General features: G+C 41.4%; 2 protein-coding genes across 11 annotated transcripts in view; one reads left to right on the forward strand and one right to left on the reverse strand.

Moving 5' to 3' along the window:
* Washc5 (WASH complex subunit 5) overlaps positions 1 to 11,883 on the reverse strand; it is a 57,279-nt gene extending 45,396 nt beyond the window's left edge. For 2 of the 4 annotated variants that reach the window (XM_074069197.1, XM_074069199.1), the window contains exons 1-5: positions 11,724 to 11,883; positions 3,321 to 3,434; positions 1,370 to 1,676; positions 774 to 919; positions 66 to 150 (exon numbers count right to left, since the gene is read on the reverse strand). In XM_074069197.1, the coding sequence (XP_073925298.1) occupies positions 66 to 150; positions 774 to 919; positions 1,370 to 1,555 (417 nt within the window). In that variant the 5' untranslated portion in view covers positions 1,556 to 1,676; positions 3,321 to 3,434; positions 11,724 to 11,883. The remainder of the gene's footprint in view (positions 1 to 65; positions 151 to 773; positions 920 to 1,369; positions 1,677 to 3,320; positions 3,435 to 11,723) is intronic. The other 2 variants (XM_074069200.1, XM_074069198.1) reach the window with 2 other exon arrangements.
* The window catches only part of Nsmce2 (NSE2 (MMS21) homolog, SMC5-SMC6 complex SUMO ligase), a 236,172-nt gene continuing 232,401 nt past the window's right edge, over positions 11,855 to 15,625 (forward strand). For 6 of the 7 annotated variants that reach the window (XM_020166394.2, XM_074069206.1, XM_074069210.1 and 3 more), the window contains exon 1: positions 11,855 to 12,043. The gene's annotated coding sequence lies outside the window, so the exon portion shown is untranslated. Of the gene's footprint in view, positions 12,044 to 13,840; positions 13,919 to 15,625 lie in introns of all 7 variants that reach the window. The other variant, XM_074069205.1, reaches the window with a different exon arrangement.

A 15,625-nucleotide genomic window follows, 5' to 3' on the forward strand; every position in this document is an offset into this window, starting at 1 on the left:
TTGTGAGTTACAGGGAAAAGAGTAGAATTCTTAAATTTCTGCTCTACATGGTTACTATTACTTACTAAAAGTTGTTTTCCATCTTCATTGAGAAGCACAGTTTCTAAGGTTTGCTGAATATAAACACCTTCATTGAGATCATCTAGATACCTAGAAATGAAACCCTAGGATGAGTTAGTCATATATTATAGAATCTTTAACATCTTTGAAGAGGATTTTTTAAAGGTAAGGAAGGATGCCAGGCATTCTGGCTTTCACTAGTTTGTGGTTCTTTATGTTCTTAGGAATCTCGGCATCCTATGAGCTATAATTCATGGTGATTTGGGGACACAGGTTGGTATTTACAGATGTTCCAAGTCAAAGCAACATTTCCTAGTCCTGACTTATTTTAAGTCTTAGGAGTAATAGCACAAGAACATGGAATAGCAGTTTAAAGGCTAATGAGTAATAAACTCTTAAGAACTGTTAATTTATGAAGGAAAGTTAATTTACAAAGGTAAGTTCCATTTTTTCATTTCTCATATACAACAAAGTACAGGGTTGAAGCTATATGGCTTAGTATGAACCAAGTTTATTAAGATACTTCACAAGAACAGGAAATTATGATAACACTTAAGAAGACCAAAATATTTATGACCACCAGTGCCCCAGGAAGGAAATGACAATTATGTATGGCATGGATGAGTAAATTTTGTAATGTACTTGTTCTATTAGGTCCCTTCTCCTGCTCCACAGTTTATACCAGAATAGGCTGTTACTAAATTAATCAATACCTGTTTAAGTCTACAATATATTTATGCACACTTTGAAATGCTAAATAAAATCTGGTCACAATTTCTATGTTGTTTTCCCGAAATTCTTCATCTAAATCCTGTAGCTCTGGCTTAGCTTCCAGTTTGCTTTCCCACAACTCTGGACCCTAAGAAGAAAAACACATTTATGTGAAATGTCAATAAAGGCATACTTGTTGGAAACAATTTCTAAATAGTCATTTAAAATTTTGTTTCTATGTCCTTATATTTCAAAAATTTAAAGCAGAGCAACAGAAAGTAATGAAGATAACAGAAGCCCAGATATAAAATCCCTTTGACAGAAATGAATTTGAATTGCAGTCAAGATTAACATGTTTTTGAATGTGGGATACATCAAGGTGAAATATATTATGCCACAGCTATCCTCTTAAAACTTGATTATATTGTGTTAGGGCTTTCCACACAATACCTTTGTCTTATCTTCAAGTTGGGAGCTGATATAAAATTTGGTTCAAAAGTTCTCCTCTTTAGCTCTTTTCCCATAATTACTTGACCTTTTGGAGTATCTTAGTTCGCAGAGGAAGAATAGAAATACAACTGCCATAGAGGGCAAGTACCTTAAAATAGCTGAAATCAAATATGATGTCTCCATACTTCTGTTGATCGGCTCGGTCCTTTAACCTGAACACAGCAGGAATAAACTCAGACAGTCTCAGCAGTTCAGCTATGATGGCATTGCCACAGGAGACGATCCTCAGAATGGCTTGGCCGCAGAGGTTATTCTCAGCTAGGAAGTCTAACATCGTGATGTGGCCAACTAGTCCACCTGGACAGTGGCAATGATGAACTGGCTTCAGAGCTGGGGCCTATAGATCATTACATGAAACCAGGTCTGCAGATTGAATGGTTGCTCCATTAAAGAACCTATATGCAAAAAAAAAAAAGTATGTAACTCTCTAGTTTTTAACGAAGCATGTGTATACACTTTTGAAATACATATATGCTTTCCCCCAAACTCACTAAAAATTACAACAAATAATGAGTTCTGATATGGGGGAGATGCCCTTATTCTCCATTCTTCATGTTTTTCATGTGAAGAACATTTACTAGATTAAAACTCTTGCCGTCTCTCTAAGTTTATAAGAAAAGATAGGCTGTATCAGAGTTCTTTCTGAGTTAAAGAGAAGGGGACACTGTGCATGTGTGTTTTCCAGTGTGCTCTAATTTCACAAGCTATCCCCTGCTATTCAATAGTTTAGCAAGTAACAGCAGACAGTATAATCAGAGCTCAGAGACACACGCCTGAATATCATTTTGAGGCATCTATCCAATGGACTTATAAGGTTAAGGCATAAACATGTCTAAGATTCTTTTTTAAATTACAGATACCAGGTTCTCCAAAACTGTGTGAAAATGATTTACAAATACTAAATCAAATTGGTCCAAAAGTCTCACAGAGTCTAGCAAATAAGTGTCTGGCACTATTAGAAGAATCAATTACTCATTTTTCTTGGATTCCAATGCAATGTCTGAGGATGGTTATATCACTTACATACTAACTATTGCAATTATTGTTAACAGGTCATTCTTCTGAAAGTTCTTGAAAGCCAGACTCAATCTTCTGTACCCAACTATCCTGGGCTGAGTGCCTCTTTGCCAGGCTAGAGTTGAAGATGTTTAGGGAACTCACCTAGCATAGTTGCTCTCAAGTCTGGCAGCAAAGAATCACCTAGAACTTTTGGGTTTCTGATAAGAAGGTTAGAAGTAGCCCTAAGCATCTGATTTTTAAGAAATTCCCATGGTGATTCTGATAAGGAGCTAGAATCGTCAGAGTGGAGAATGACTGGCTGGAGGAAAACTGCACCAAATAAACAGGAAGTTGACAGTATTTATCTTTGCATGGCAAACGTATAACTAAGAGTATGAGGATGGTCCTTGCCTATTAGCTGCCTATGGTACTACTGGGGAGAGAAGCCCTGGTTGGGAAGGGGTTGTCAGAGAAAGAGATGAAATGCTTGAGAGTGTTACCAAGATAAAGCCTGGTCATAATGAGGCAGGCTAGACATCAGGGAAAATTCAGGACTTTTAAAAACAATGCAGCCTGATTAAGGCCACCTCACTCTTCCATCCCTGACCAATCCCCTCTGAGCCCAGAGAGCTGCATTCCAATTACAAATCCTTTGTTAAATTAGAGTGGAAATTTCTTCCCACAAGACTTAGAGTACCTGAGAACCAGCATAGGTGTGAGGTGTGTACATGACTCCGCCCAGATTCCCCCCCCCAAAGGCCACTGGAGATGGGGAGCAACATGGATTTTATCCCCACCTCCAAGTTAAGGATGACATAAAAACAACCTAAAATAAAATCCTTCCCTTTTTTTCTGCAGGCCCTGCCTCCATTCCACCTGGCAGAGACCTCACCTGTAATCCCTTCCCCTTTCCTATAATAAAACTCCATTATTTTCCTCACTATACCACGTGTTCTGCTTCAATTCTTCCTCATCAGAGTGCGATGACCAAAATATTCTGATTAGACTCATCAGCGACTTCAACATTAACAGACACTCACTTGTCAGTATGAGAACTGTATTAGTCTCTCTTTGGAAAGGTACTCTGCTCACACTGGGTGATCTATGTAGAGGCAGCTCCAAGAAATTCAGGGCTCCAGAAGGAAGCACAGAAGCTATAAACAAAGGCATAATTAACATATAACACTAAAGGTTTTCTATGGTAAACAATTTGGAAGACAGAATTAAAATGTGGAAGGCAGACAGAGGGTTGAATTCTGAAACATGTAAGGATTTTACAAGATAAGGAGAGATAACACCCCACTAGAAAAGTGGGCAAAGAATACAAAAGGGTAATTCACATGGCAAACAACTTCCTAGCAGTAAAGGAACTATGAATTCAAGCAACTACCCCCAATCACTTTACTTACATTAGGTTGGCAATGGTTAAAACAATAATGACATTTGCTTAGGTAGGACTTGGAGAAGTACATCACTGGTGAAATGTGAATTGTTAGTCTTTTTGTAAAGTGAACACTTACCAAATTAAAAAATACATACTCTCTATTCTAGCCATCTCATGCTTAGTAGTCTATCTCCCAGAAATACAAGCACAACATATACGGATAGGGTTAAGGGTGTTTCTTGGAGCATCACAAACATTTGGGGACAAAGTAAATGCCCATCAGTAAGGAGTGTAATTTAAACACACATTTGAAAGAATGAATTGGGGCTATATTGGTTAACTTGGAGGATTTCTGAGAGCTATTTATTAAGTGGAAAAATTAAGATCAAAACGTATGAAATAGAATTCTCTTTTTATAAGACAAAAAATTAAAAATCTACATGTGCCAGAGCAAACAGAGAAAAATGTAAAAGCAGGAAGAGCTGATGGAGGGGGACCAGGGAGGGAAGGGGAAGCAGCTGCCAAGTAAAAAGAAGAAAAAGAGGCTTCACTACTAATAGCCAGCCATTCACACAAGTGAAAATGTTTGGTGTACACATCAAAATCTCTGAGCAGCTCAGAGCTTTCCAGGCTGTGCCTTCTAAGCATCCTCTGAATCACAGAGACAAGTCCCCAAAACCGCTTCATGATGGGTCCCTTTCTCCTCTTCCAAGTACAGGAGATAGAAGGGGTAAGAGAGATGGAGGAGCTATGGCCCATGGGCAAGAAAGACTTACAAAAAGAAAGTAATTCCTCAAACTTGAAGAGGCTGCAGAAAATTCTGGAAGGAGCTAAACTGTCTTACTAGCCTATTTCTTACATTCTCCCCCTCTCCCAGACTGAGGCACTCTCCTTATTCAGACCTACATGTCTTCCCTGCAGAGATCGTTTCTCCTAGTTCTAGGGATTAGGAAAGCCTCTGATTACACAATTAATTTCCAAACAAGGCTCCCAACAAACCATCCGCTTAGTGCACAGTGCTCCCCTCAAGTGGAGGAGTGGACCTTATTGCCCTTCCTCTTGAGTCTGGATTGAGCTTGTACAGTACATCACTAGGGTGCCATAAAAAACGCCCTAAACTGGGTGGCTTAATCCACAATTTTTTTTTGTTCACAATTCTAGAAACTAGTAGTCCTGGATCAGGGTGTTGGCAGGGGTAATTTCTTCTCAAGGCCTCTGTCTTTGGCTTGTAGACAGCTGTCTTCTTGTGATTTCACACAGCTATCCTCTGAACATTTTTGTATCCAAATTTTCCCTTCTTATATGGACATGAGTCACAATGAATTAGGGCTAACCCTAAGGGATTCATTTTAATTTAATCACCTCTTTAAAGATCCCCATCTCCAAATACAGTCACATTCTGAGGTGTTGGGGGTTAGAGCTTCAACCTATGAGTTTGATGGGGACACACTCAGCTCTTAAGAGCTGGCATCTTGTTTTAACCCCCAGAAGGTTGTAGTACTGGCTGTGCCATTTCCAGGCCTAAGCCCTAAGTAGGCCTGGCAGCATCTCCTTTGGCTCTCTGAAGAGACCTCAGGGAGTCAGAAAGTGGAGAGGCTGAACTTGGATGGAGAAGACCTGGCACGAGATAGAAGAAAATCAAAGAAACCAGTGACAGTGAAACTAAATGCCACCATGTGACCCTGGCTGAACTGTTTGTTACAATCCATTCCAGCTTCTGGGGCCTTTCTAGCAGAGGTATTAGATACATCAGCAAAGTGGCCATTTTGGCCACACCTATCAAGCCAAGCCTTCTGTACTCTGTCTAAATTCCTGACCCACAGGTACTTTGTCACAAAGCTGAGTTTGGTTCTATACTGAACAGTATAAGTTATCAATGTAAACACCATGATGACATTGGTATTGTGATACTTTATATTTCTTCTCCTTCTTCTTGCTTTTTTGCAGTGCTGGGGATTGAACCCAGGGAGGTGTGCATGCTAGGCAAGTGCTCTACCTCTGACCTACATCTGCCCTTCGTTTCACACAGTGCAGTTACTGATTCTGTACAGTGATGGCAATGTAGCTATTTCTGTATTGAACTATTGCATTTTCTTCCCATCCCCATCTTTTCAGCTGTCTGCTTCCACTGATTATTAATTTTTCCTTACAGGAACTGTGCCACTTGTCTTACTTTTGGAAAAGATAACTATGCCCTAAAAACCAGATGAAGTGAAGGAACAAACTTTAAAAATGTTTTTCTCATATGTCAACTTGTTACGGAGGCCTCTTTATACCTGGGAAATGATACAGAGTGACTAAAGCAAGGAAAAAATTTCATAAGAAGTGGAGAACTGGGCATGGTAGCACATGCCTATAAACCCAGCACTCAAAATGCTGAGACAGAAGGATTGCAAGTTCAAAGCCAGCCTGGACCACATGGAGGTTCCACCTTAAACCCCCCCTACCACCAGCAAAATTTAAAGTCAAATCGCAACAGTTATACACTAATTCAGTAAGCAAACTGAGAATGAGTCAAAAGCTGATTTCACCTGACTGTAGTTTGTTTTCCCTGTGTGGTATTGGGGATTGAACTCAGGGCCTTGCACACCACTTGAGCCATGCCTCCAGTCCCTAAATGTGATTTTGATGGTATAATATTGTGTACTTTATAAGTGACTTTCTAGTATGATCTTAAATTTGGAAGAGGGGTAGAGGAGGTACTGGGGATTGAACCCAGGGTCTTGCACACTCCAGGCAAGCACTCTTACCACTTGAGCCATGTTCCTAGCCCTGTTATTTTAATTTTGTTTTTGAGACAGGGTCACTATTAACTTCTGTCTGGGCTGGCCTCCAGCTCGTAATCTTCCTTCCTCTGCCTCCTGAGTAGCTGGGATTACAGATGTGTCCCAGCATGCCCAGTTAAAAAGTTAATTTTTACAATTTTCAAGGTCACACTCATTTTCCCAAAGGCTGCTCTCCTAACTCCTTTTCAGATGATTCTCTTTTGAAGGTCACTTTTGTTGACCTTCTCTTCTTTAAGAGAAAGTAGCTAATTTAGCTAAATCATCATTTGTCAACTTCCAGGAAGCAAGAATCAGTTTTCAGTTTTAGGAAAGCCTGTGTCGGACTGGAGGTATGGCTCAAGTGGTAGAGTGCTTGCTTTGTATGCATAAAGCCCTGAGTTCAAACCCCAGTTCCACCAAAACAAACAAAAACATAAGACACTTAGGAAAGCCTGTGTCCTCCCCAGCATTTGTATTTTTCACTTTGCATTGGTACTGTGCTGCCTCCACATGGCACCAAGAATTGGGAAGACTGACAAAAATAAGAATTCAACTTGATGGATAGTTTTGGACTTTTTGAGTAGGGAATTATTATGTAAGTAGTCAGCTTATTAAAATTTTGCCACTGACACTATCTGCTTCTGTATGAGTCTTCTAATGGCAGGGGCTCAAATAACAAGTGACAAAATAGCAAGGATCTCTCTGTACATAAAACCAGAATGCAGAAAGGCTGTGGACAGCCAGGAGGGCTTCCTGAGCAGCCATAGCAAAACACTTTTCAGCGCTTGTCACATATTTTTAGAGTTCATTCATGTCACAAGCTACATACTACTACTATGGAAGCTGTGAAATTCTTAAAAGTTTCATTTTCCTTCTGGGAGTTTCTATCATTGATTCAATTATCTGCAAATGTCTTGATTTACTGGGATATTGTGGAAATACCTGTTTGTTGGCTCCTCAACAATACTCCTGCCCCCTTTCCCTTCTTACTTAGAAGACAAAGTAGTCAGATTCTTATTTTTCTGCCCTACTTGAAGCCAGCGTTAAACAAGTGACCTAGATTTCACCAATGTGACTTAAGAGTAAGTCTATAGTGAGACTTCTAGGAAGTATTATTATTTTTTAACCTCCTACTAAAAGGAGAGAGAGATGTGAAGAGCAGTCTCTCTTCCCCTTGCCCTGGCTATTCTGCTTCTTGATTTTAAATGTGGCCCAATGAACAGCTGATGGCTGGAGCTGCAGTTGCTACCTTGAGACCATGTGGTGACAAGCCTAGAATAATCCAAGAACCTGAAGATTGTGTTGTGGAATGACAGAGGGAACATAAATTTTTGGTAGTGTTATTAAACTGCTGATTCAATGGTGGAATTACCTATTTCTGTAATTCTGTTCAATGAATTACTTGTATGGTTTTCCCATTGTTAATTAGGATTTGGATTATTTGCTGAAAGCACTTTTAATGGTATAAATTCATTCATTCAACAAATATTTACCTAGTACCTAGGATGTGCCAAGTCTTGAGTTAAGATCTGAGGATACAGCAGTGGACAGAATTGAGTTCCTGTTGTCATGATGCACACATACTATTGGGAGTGGGAAAGAGGTCAGCCTCTGTCAGGCTGTTTTGAGTGGTGTGAAGAAACTACTGATAAAGGGATAGAGCATGTGGTAGTTTGTAAACTACATAGAGTAGTTTGGGAAAGCCTCTCTGGTAAAATGAAATGTGAGCAGAGATCAGAGGGAGGGGAGAGAGTAAGCAGTAAAAGTATCTGGGTATTGCTTCTAAATGGTCCCTAATGACTGTTATCTCCTGGCACTCATGTCCTAGGTAAGGCCCCTTCTCTTGAGTGTAAGATGACTTCCTGACTCCCTCCTACAGAAGAGAATATACCAGAAGTGACAGATATCATTTCAAAGCTTAGATTACAAACAGATAGTTCTAGCTTGGGTTCTATTTCTACCTTGTTCTGGAGAGAAAAGAGGTCACAGTGTGAGAGACCCCTATAAAGGGTCCCATGTCACAAGGCACTGATGCCTGCCAATCACCACATGGGTAAGCTTGAAAGTAGATTCCCTCAAACCCAGTCAGGCCTTTGTGTAAGACTACAGCTTCTTTTTAAGCTTGACAACAACCTCACCAGAGCCCTAAGCCAAAGGCACCCAATTAAGCAATTAAGGAGTCCCTATGGGATTCCTGCCCATGGAATAAATGCTGATTGTCCTAAGCCACTAGGCTGTGGGGTAGTTATGAAGCAACAGATAATAATCTGATCAAGGAGGACACAGGCCCCAGGGCAGAAATGTGCCAGATATATTTAAGGAATAGCAGCTGATGTGGCTGGAGCAGGGTGAGCAAGGGGCAAAGATGGACTGGAGTGGGCTGCAGGCAAGGATTACTGAGAAGACACTGCAGCTGTCTAGCCTCACTCACGAGAGACACAAATTAGGCATACATTATTAACAAGTCCTTTTAGTTCTGTATAGGATGCTTGCTTGTTAAACCACACTGCTTCTTTAACAGGCTGAATTTCAGATAATTTCACTTCATTTTCTGATATGGCCTGGTTTGGGAAATGAGAAAGGAAAATGGAGTAAATAATGGGCAGTGGGTAAACTGGTCACCTTCTGAGGTCCTCTGAAGACAAACTAATCCAGGTCTAAAGAGGATGAAACTACAGACTCACAAAAGGTCAAGCTATGATTAGCATGTATAAAGGCCAAAAGATAATATAAATGATATAATGGCTAATCAAAAGATAACATGCTTTTGTGTTAGGGTTGGGCAGAAATAGGCCTTGGAAGAAATAGCTTAAAGCAAAGCAACTTTACCTGCCCTCCTCCCCATCTCTCTCAACAAACAGATGGACAGATGGATTCAGCACCTTCAAAGACACATTCAGGCCTGGGAGGATAATATAAATCAAGACTTTTGTGTGTCAATCTCTTATTTTAATCCCTAGACCCTTACTTAAGAATCACACAAGCCACTGTGCAGTGATACTTATCTGCAATCCCAGCTACCTGGGAGATAGAGGCAGCAAATGCAAAGTTAGCCAGATCCTATCTCAAGAATAAAATAAAAACAAAAGGACTGGGAGTTTGGCTTAACTGGTAGAGTGCTTGTAGGAGGCCCTAGGTTCAGTTCCCAGAACTGAAAAAAGAAAAAAAAAAAATCACACTATGGATAACTTTAAAAGGATAATAGAAGAGTAAGAAAATAATCCAGTGTGTTGGCAAGAGTAAAACAAAATTATTACCTAGGTTGATTGTCTTATCTAAAATTCTATAAAAACAAATGTTTATGTGTAACTTTTTAATGTAAAAGCAAAATACAGATTACATTTAGTGGCGTGAACTCAGTGCCTGTAATCTGTTTTACTTCAGGAAGAGACTTGTGTTTCTTCTTCTAATAATGTAAGCATTTTTTGCTACATTTTGGAAGACTAAAGTTAAGAGGAGATAAACTGAAAGAAGAAAAGCACTTAATTACATTACGACACTTAGTTACAATATTGTGTATTAGACCTAACTTGGACTAGTTATATGTCCTATGTAACAAATGGTATTTCTAGGACTTGCATATATGTTATTTGGCTAGTGTATTTGGTAAATAGCCTCACTCTTGGCTGAAAAATTAGCCATGAAGAACAAATCAAGTAATCATTATTAAAGATGTCTAATCATGCCTGGTGTGGGAGTGCACATTTGGCAGGGTAGTGCACTCCTATAATCCTAGCTACTTGGGAAGCAGAGGCAGGAGGATTGTGAGTTTGAGGCCAGCCTGGGAAATATGAGCAAGACCCTATCTCAAAAACAAAATCAAAAACAGAAGGGTGAGGGGTATGTGTTACATGACAGAGCAGCATGAAGGTGGGACCCTGGATTCAACCCCCAGCACTGTAAAAAATAAAAAAAGATGCCTGATCCCCTTAAAACCACCTAAGAGCTCAATAGATGTAACACCATTACAAAGTATTAAGTCTTAAAAATGTACTCTAGAATGAGGTCTACATAAACACTGTAGAAGAAGCTATACAAATCATTCTTTGTGATGTTCTCTGGTGCAAAGAATGAAGGAGAGTCATAAAGATTGGGCCTCTGAGGATAGGTTTAACTATATTGTTATTGGCACAAAAAAGAGCCAGAGGTCTTACTCAATTTCTTCTTATTATTATTTTATAAGTTATAAAGTAGTGGTAAATTTTTAAGAGTTTGGCATGGAACTCTGATTTTTAGATTAGGAAGTTATCCTAGTCAAAAGATAGCATGCTTTCAAGAATGAAGCATGGAGGCCAGGTGTGGTGGCGCATGTCTGTAATCCCAGCACTTGGGAAACTAAGGCAGGAGGGGCTAGAGTGCAAGGCTAGCCTAGAATACATAGTGAGACCCTGTGTCAAAAAACAAAACAAACAAACAAAAAGAACAAAGCATGGTACATGAACAAATTTTCGTAAGGAAATTAAATTGTCCTGGACAATGCACTATTGACCCTATTCTGAGGACAAAAGAAGAGAGGTCTATTTTTATCCTATCACGAAACCTCAGTTCCATAAAGAAGGAAGCACTGGTATCCACAAATCCATTATCATGAACAACATATAATGGCAGCTGGGCAAGATATCCACGTATCTCTTCCAGAAAAGTTCTGAAATGAGCCTGATTCCTCTAGCCTTGATTCATGAATCCTGAGAAAGACAGGCGAAGGACAGCTAGGAAGGCATCCCTAGTTGTGGGCAGAGGCAGTAAAATTTCTCCCTCACTTATGTTGGAGGGACCTGCACGAATTTGCTGGCTGAGCGCATTTTTTTTCCCTCTTGTGCAACCATAGAGGAATCAAGATCCGGAGAACTTTTTTTTTTTTTTCCCTCGAAATGCAAAGGACTTTGGTACCATAAGTCACAGGTGGGGGAATTAAGGTGCAGGGAGGAGCAAAGCCTTGCCCAAACTCACAGCGCATGACAGACTCATTCAAACCCAGGCCTGTGTAAACGCCCTCAGAAACCACTCAGTTTTCTCCAGAGTCAATGGAGGACCAAGAGCATCTTGCCCAGCACTGCTCCCGGAAACCTGCAAGGACCAGAAGCGGCCAGGCAGCAGAACGTCGCTCCTGCAGCGCCAGAGGAGAAGCAAGACGACTTCCCTAGGTGGAGACGAAGAGCCGGGCGGCAGCCGCCAGCCCACGAGGCCTTAAGTGCCCCATCTCAGGTGCCCCATCCGGACTGCTCGCGAGACGGCGGATCGCCTAGGGAAGGGACAGGGGACGCAAAGGAGGGAGCGCACCCGGTGCGACTCACCTGTCAGCCGGGCCGCGCCCACAGCGCACGAGCAGAGTCGCACCCGGGTTCCACCCCACCTCTCTCCAAGGGTCCCTTCTGTCGTCGGCCGCAGATGAGCCGACTGGACCCCGGCTTCCGCCCCTGCCGTTTCGGGACGTCACATGACCCAGAGGCGGAGAGCGGGGCGGGGCGTCATGTGACCGCTCGCCGGCGACGGCTGATGACGCAAGAGCCCGCGCTCGACGTTTCAGCGATTGGCAAAGCGGGTTGAGGGGAAGAGTTGGGGTCCGGGCGTGCCAACTCCGGGAGCACCAGGTTGAGATAGGTCGGCCAACCAGGTAAGGGAGAAGTGGGGATGGCGCTGGAGCGGGTGGCGGCAGTTGTCGCCTCTCTCTGGGTGGCTCCGCGGTGGTCTGTCGAGCTGGGTTGTGGTCTTGGTCCTTTTCACGCCACAGCGATGGGACTGCGGCCGTTATCCCACACCCTCTCCTAGATGTCCTCTCTCCATCCTTCAGCCCTAAGTGTGTGTGGAAATACCACGAGATTTTGATAAAAATTCGGTTGGAGCAGGTCGTCAAGTGCGCTCTTCGTGCCTCAGTTTCCTTTTCTCTCGGGTAAATTGATGTGAGGATTAGAAGGAAGCGCGGGTCACCAGTTTATGGCACACTGTAGGTAACTTGTGAACGAGGGTGCCTGTATGGTTGTTTTCCTAACTCTGAACACATTCTTATTGATCGCCTGCTTGTATGAGGAGCTGTTTTATTTCCTACAGAATATGCCAGGGGTGTGATTTAAGGAGCGCTCCGCGCGAACGAGTGGCACATAGCCGTGATAACCTTTATAAAATAGAAGTGTGTGCGTGTGGAGGGGGGATGGTGGTAGAGTGAGGGAGTGAACAAGTGATTGCAAGGGTCAAAGAAGGCTTCCCGGAACACGGCATATCTGGCATGCTGAACAAAGAGACACAGCTCTGGTGAACTTGTTCAAGGCCACTGCGGATTTACAAGAGTTCTACATATTGTCTGGAAAGCGTTTGCACTGAGCCTACTTCCATGGTGCTATCTGGAAATAGGAGAAGTTGAACAGTAAAGAAGTATCTTCATTCTTACAATAGTGATTGGCTGTGCCAACAGAGAATCTTCCCAGCTGGTCAGGGGAGGCAAAATAGTATGGTAAACACTCTGAGCAAAGTAGGCCTCCAAACTTCAGGAAATGCATAACTTTGCTTTGACTTTGTTTTTTTGGAAACCATAGATTCAGGGAACAAAAAGATAAGTGTTACCTGGGGAAGGAACTAAGAAGAGGTTAATTTAAACCAGTGTTTCTCTACCAATGCACTGTTGCCATTTTCGACCAAATGGTTCTTTGTATTGAGGGACTCTGTGCACATTCTGGGGTATTTAGTAGAATTCCTGGTTTCTGCCTGCTAGGAGGCAGTGGCTACCCCTACATCTCAGTAACCAAAAAGGGTTTCAGGTGTTGCTAAATGTCCCTATAAACAGCAGAACTGACTTCTTTCAACTTTGGAGGCTGAGAACTCCAAGATCAAGGTGCCATCAAGTTTGGTGAGGCTCTGTTTCCTGGTTTGTAGCTGGCATATACTTGCTGTGTCCTCAAAGGTGCAGCTCTCTAGAGATCTGGAGTACTGTTCATGTGGGTGGATCTAGTCACCTCCCAAAAGGCCTTACCTCCTAATATCATCCTAGAGGTTCAGATTTTATATATAAACTTGGGGTTGGGGCATAAACCTTCAGACCTTAGAAGGTGGGTGAGATTGGGGCAGATGGAGAAGTGAAGAGAAGGTATTGTCATGAGGGAGCAGGATGAGTAAAGTCTTGAGCTAGTGTTTTGAGTAGTGTGTGTACGAAGAAGAGCAGGAAAGAAGAGTGATGGGTCTGACTGAGATAGATGGTTTATTCATTTAGCAAGTATTTTCTGAGGCTATTTGTGAAGCACTGTGAACATCATATAAGATAGTAGTGATTAATAAGTGCTAGTCAAGAGATGCTGTTAGAGTCAGTGACTTGGCTGTACATTTTGGAACTGAGGAACTGGGAAAAGTGTGTCTATTCTAGCTTTCTGCTCCATTCATTCTCTTTGCTTCTCATCCAATCTCAATTTCTAATTTTTTCTAGTGAGATACTTCAGAATAACAGAAGGCATGACCATGTTTGCCTCAGCTCTTTATAAGAGTGAAGTTTCATTGGAGTAATGTGAGTTCTCATTCAAACAAATAATAAGGGTAGCTACCATGTTGTAGACACTTCCTAATTACCTGGTACATATTCTATAATCCTGGTACATATTTTGTCATAGTTCAAGTTGTTATAAAGAAATAACATAGTATGGGTGGCTTAAACAACAGGTTTATTTCTTATAATTCTGGTGGCTTGAAGTCCAAGATTAGGATGCCAGCATGGTTGGGTTCTGGTAAGGGCTTTCTTACTGGCTCACAGATGGCCACCTTCTTGCTGTGTTTTCACATGGCTGAGAGAAAGAGAGCCTTATAAGAAGCTCTGTCTTCTTAAGGACACTAACTCATTATTAAGCCTAATTATCTCTCAAAGTTGCCCTCTTCAAATACCATTGCATTTGGAGTAGGGCTTTTAACATAAGAATTGGAGCTGGGGTAGCACAGTCATTTTAGTGTTCTCTATACTTGTCTGTTCCTAAGAATTGTCTGAGGTGCTTCATGAAAATGTTGTTTCCTCTGAGTCTCCACTGAGGACTCTGATTTAATAGATCTGAGGTACTGCCTATAAATATGTATTTTTAGTAAATGTTTAAATTGATCAGAGACTTCAACAAAACTAGAAAGTTTAATTTATCCTTTCAAGAATGCTGGAAAGTAGGTATGATTATCTCCTTTTTACACAGAAGCAAACTACAGATAGAAGAAATTAAGTATCTTCACCAAGCATAACCAGTTTATAGTGGCATGCTTAGGACAGAATTTCCAGAAATCTGTGTCCACTATCTGTCCTCTTAAGCAGAACTTCACATTGCTGCTCACAGTATGACCGTCATGCAGCTGGTGATAATATTTGCTCACCTTTAAAGATTTATTTGCTTGGCTGGTTTTACCTAAACTATTATGCACATTAACTCATTCAGTCCTCTTTGAGTAGCACTTGTCTTAGTCTGTTGTCTGTTGCTACACCATAACAAAGTACCTGAATCTGAGTATTTTATAAGGAACAGGTTTTTTTAGCTCATAATTCTAGAGGTTCAAGTACATGATGCCATCTGCTTGGCCCTTGTGAAGGCCTCATGGCAGATGGCATCACAGTGGCAGGAGTGCATGCAGAAAAGGGATTCAAGGGAAGTGCCAGACTCCCTCCAGACAACCCATTCTCACAGGGTTTAGTTTGGTTCTGTTGTGTGAGAACTATGTTGATCTCTTTTGAGGGTGATGTCCCCAATAATCTAAGTATCCCCTAGTAGGCCCCAGCTCTTAAAGGTTTCATTATTTCTTAACATCATTGAACATGAACTTTAGGGGGACACATTGAAAACCATATCCAAGCCCTAACAGCACCACTGGATCATCCCCATTTTATAGAAGAGAAAAGTGAAGCACTGAGAGATTATGTAAAAACCTTAAGTCATTCAGCTACAAAGTGGCAAAATCTTGCCTTGAACTCAGCTAGTCTAGCTCCAAAGACTGCACATTTACCCTTTAGCCTGTATTCTACTCTATAATGTAACCAGTGTTTATTTTAATATAGAGACACAGTTCATATTTAAGCAAAATGGGTAATTCCAGGCAGATAGCTTTTGCTGTGGCTTTGCCCTCTGTTGTTTACCTCCTGGTTCATATATCTAGTACACTTTGGTAATTGTGCTTTAGAACTCTGCATTTCAACTGCAGTAGCCTGTAGACACATGTTACTATTTATTTGTTTATTGGCTGTACTGGG

The sequence above is a fragment of the Castor canadensis genome, chromosome 3, assembly GCF_047511655.1.
Source record: "Castor canadensis chromosome 3, mCasCan1.hap1v2, whole genome shotgun sequence".
Classification (NCBI taxonomy): Eukaryota; Metazoa; Chordata; class Mammalia; order Rodentia; family Castoridae; genus Castor; species Castor canadensis.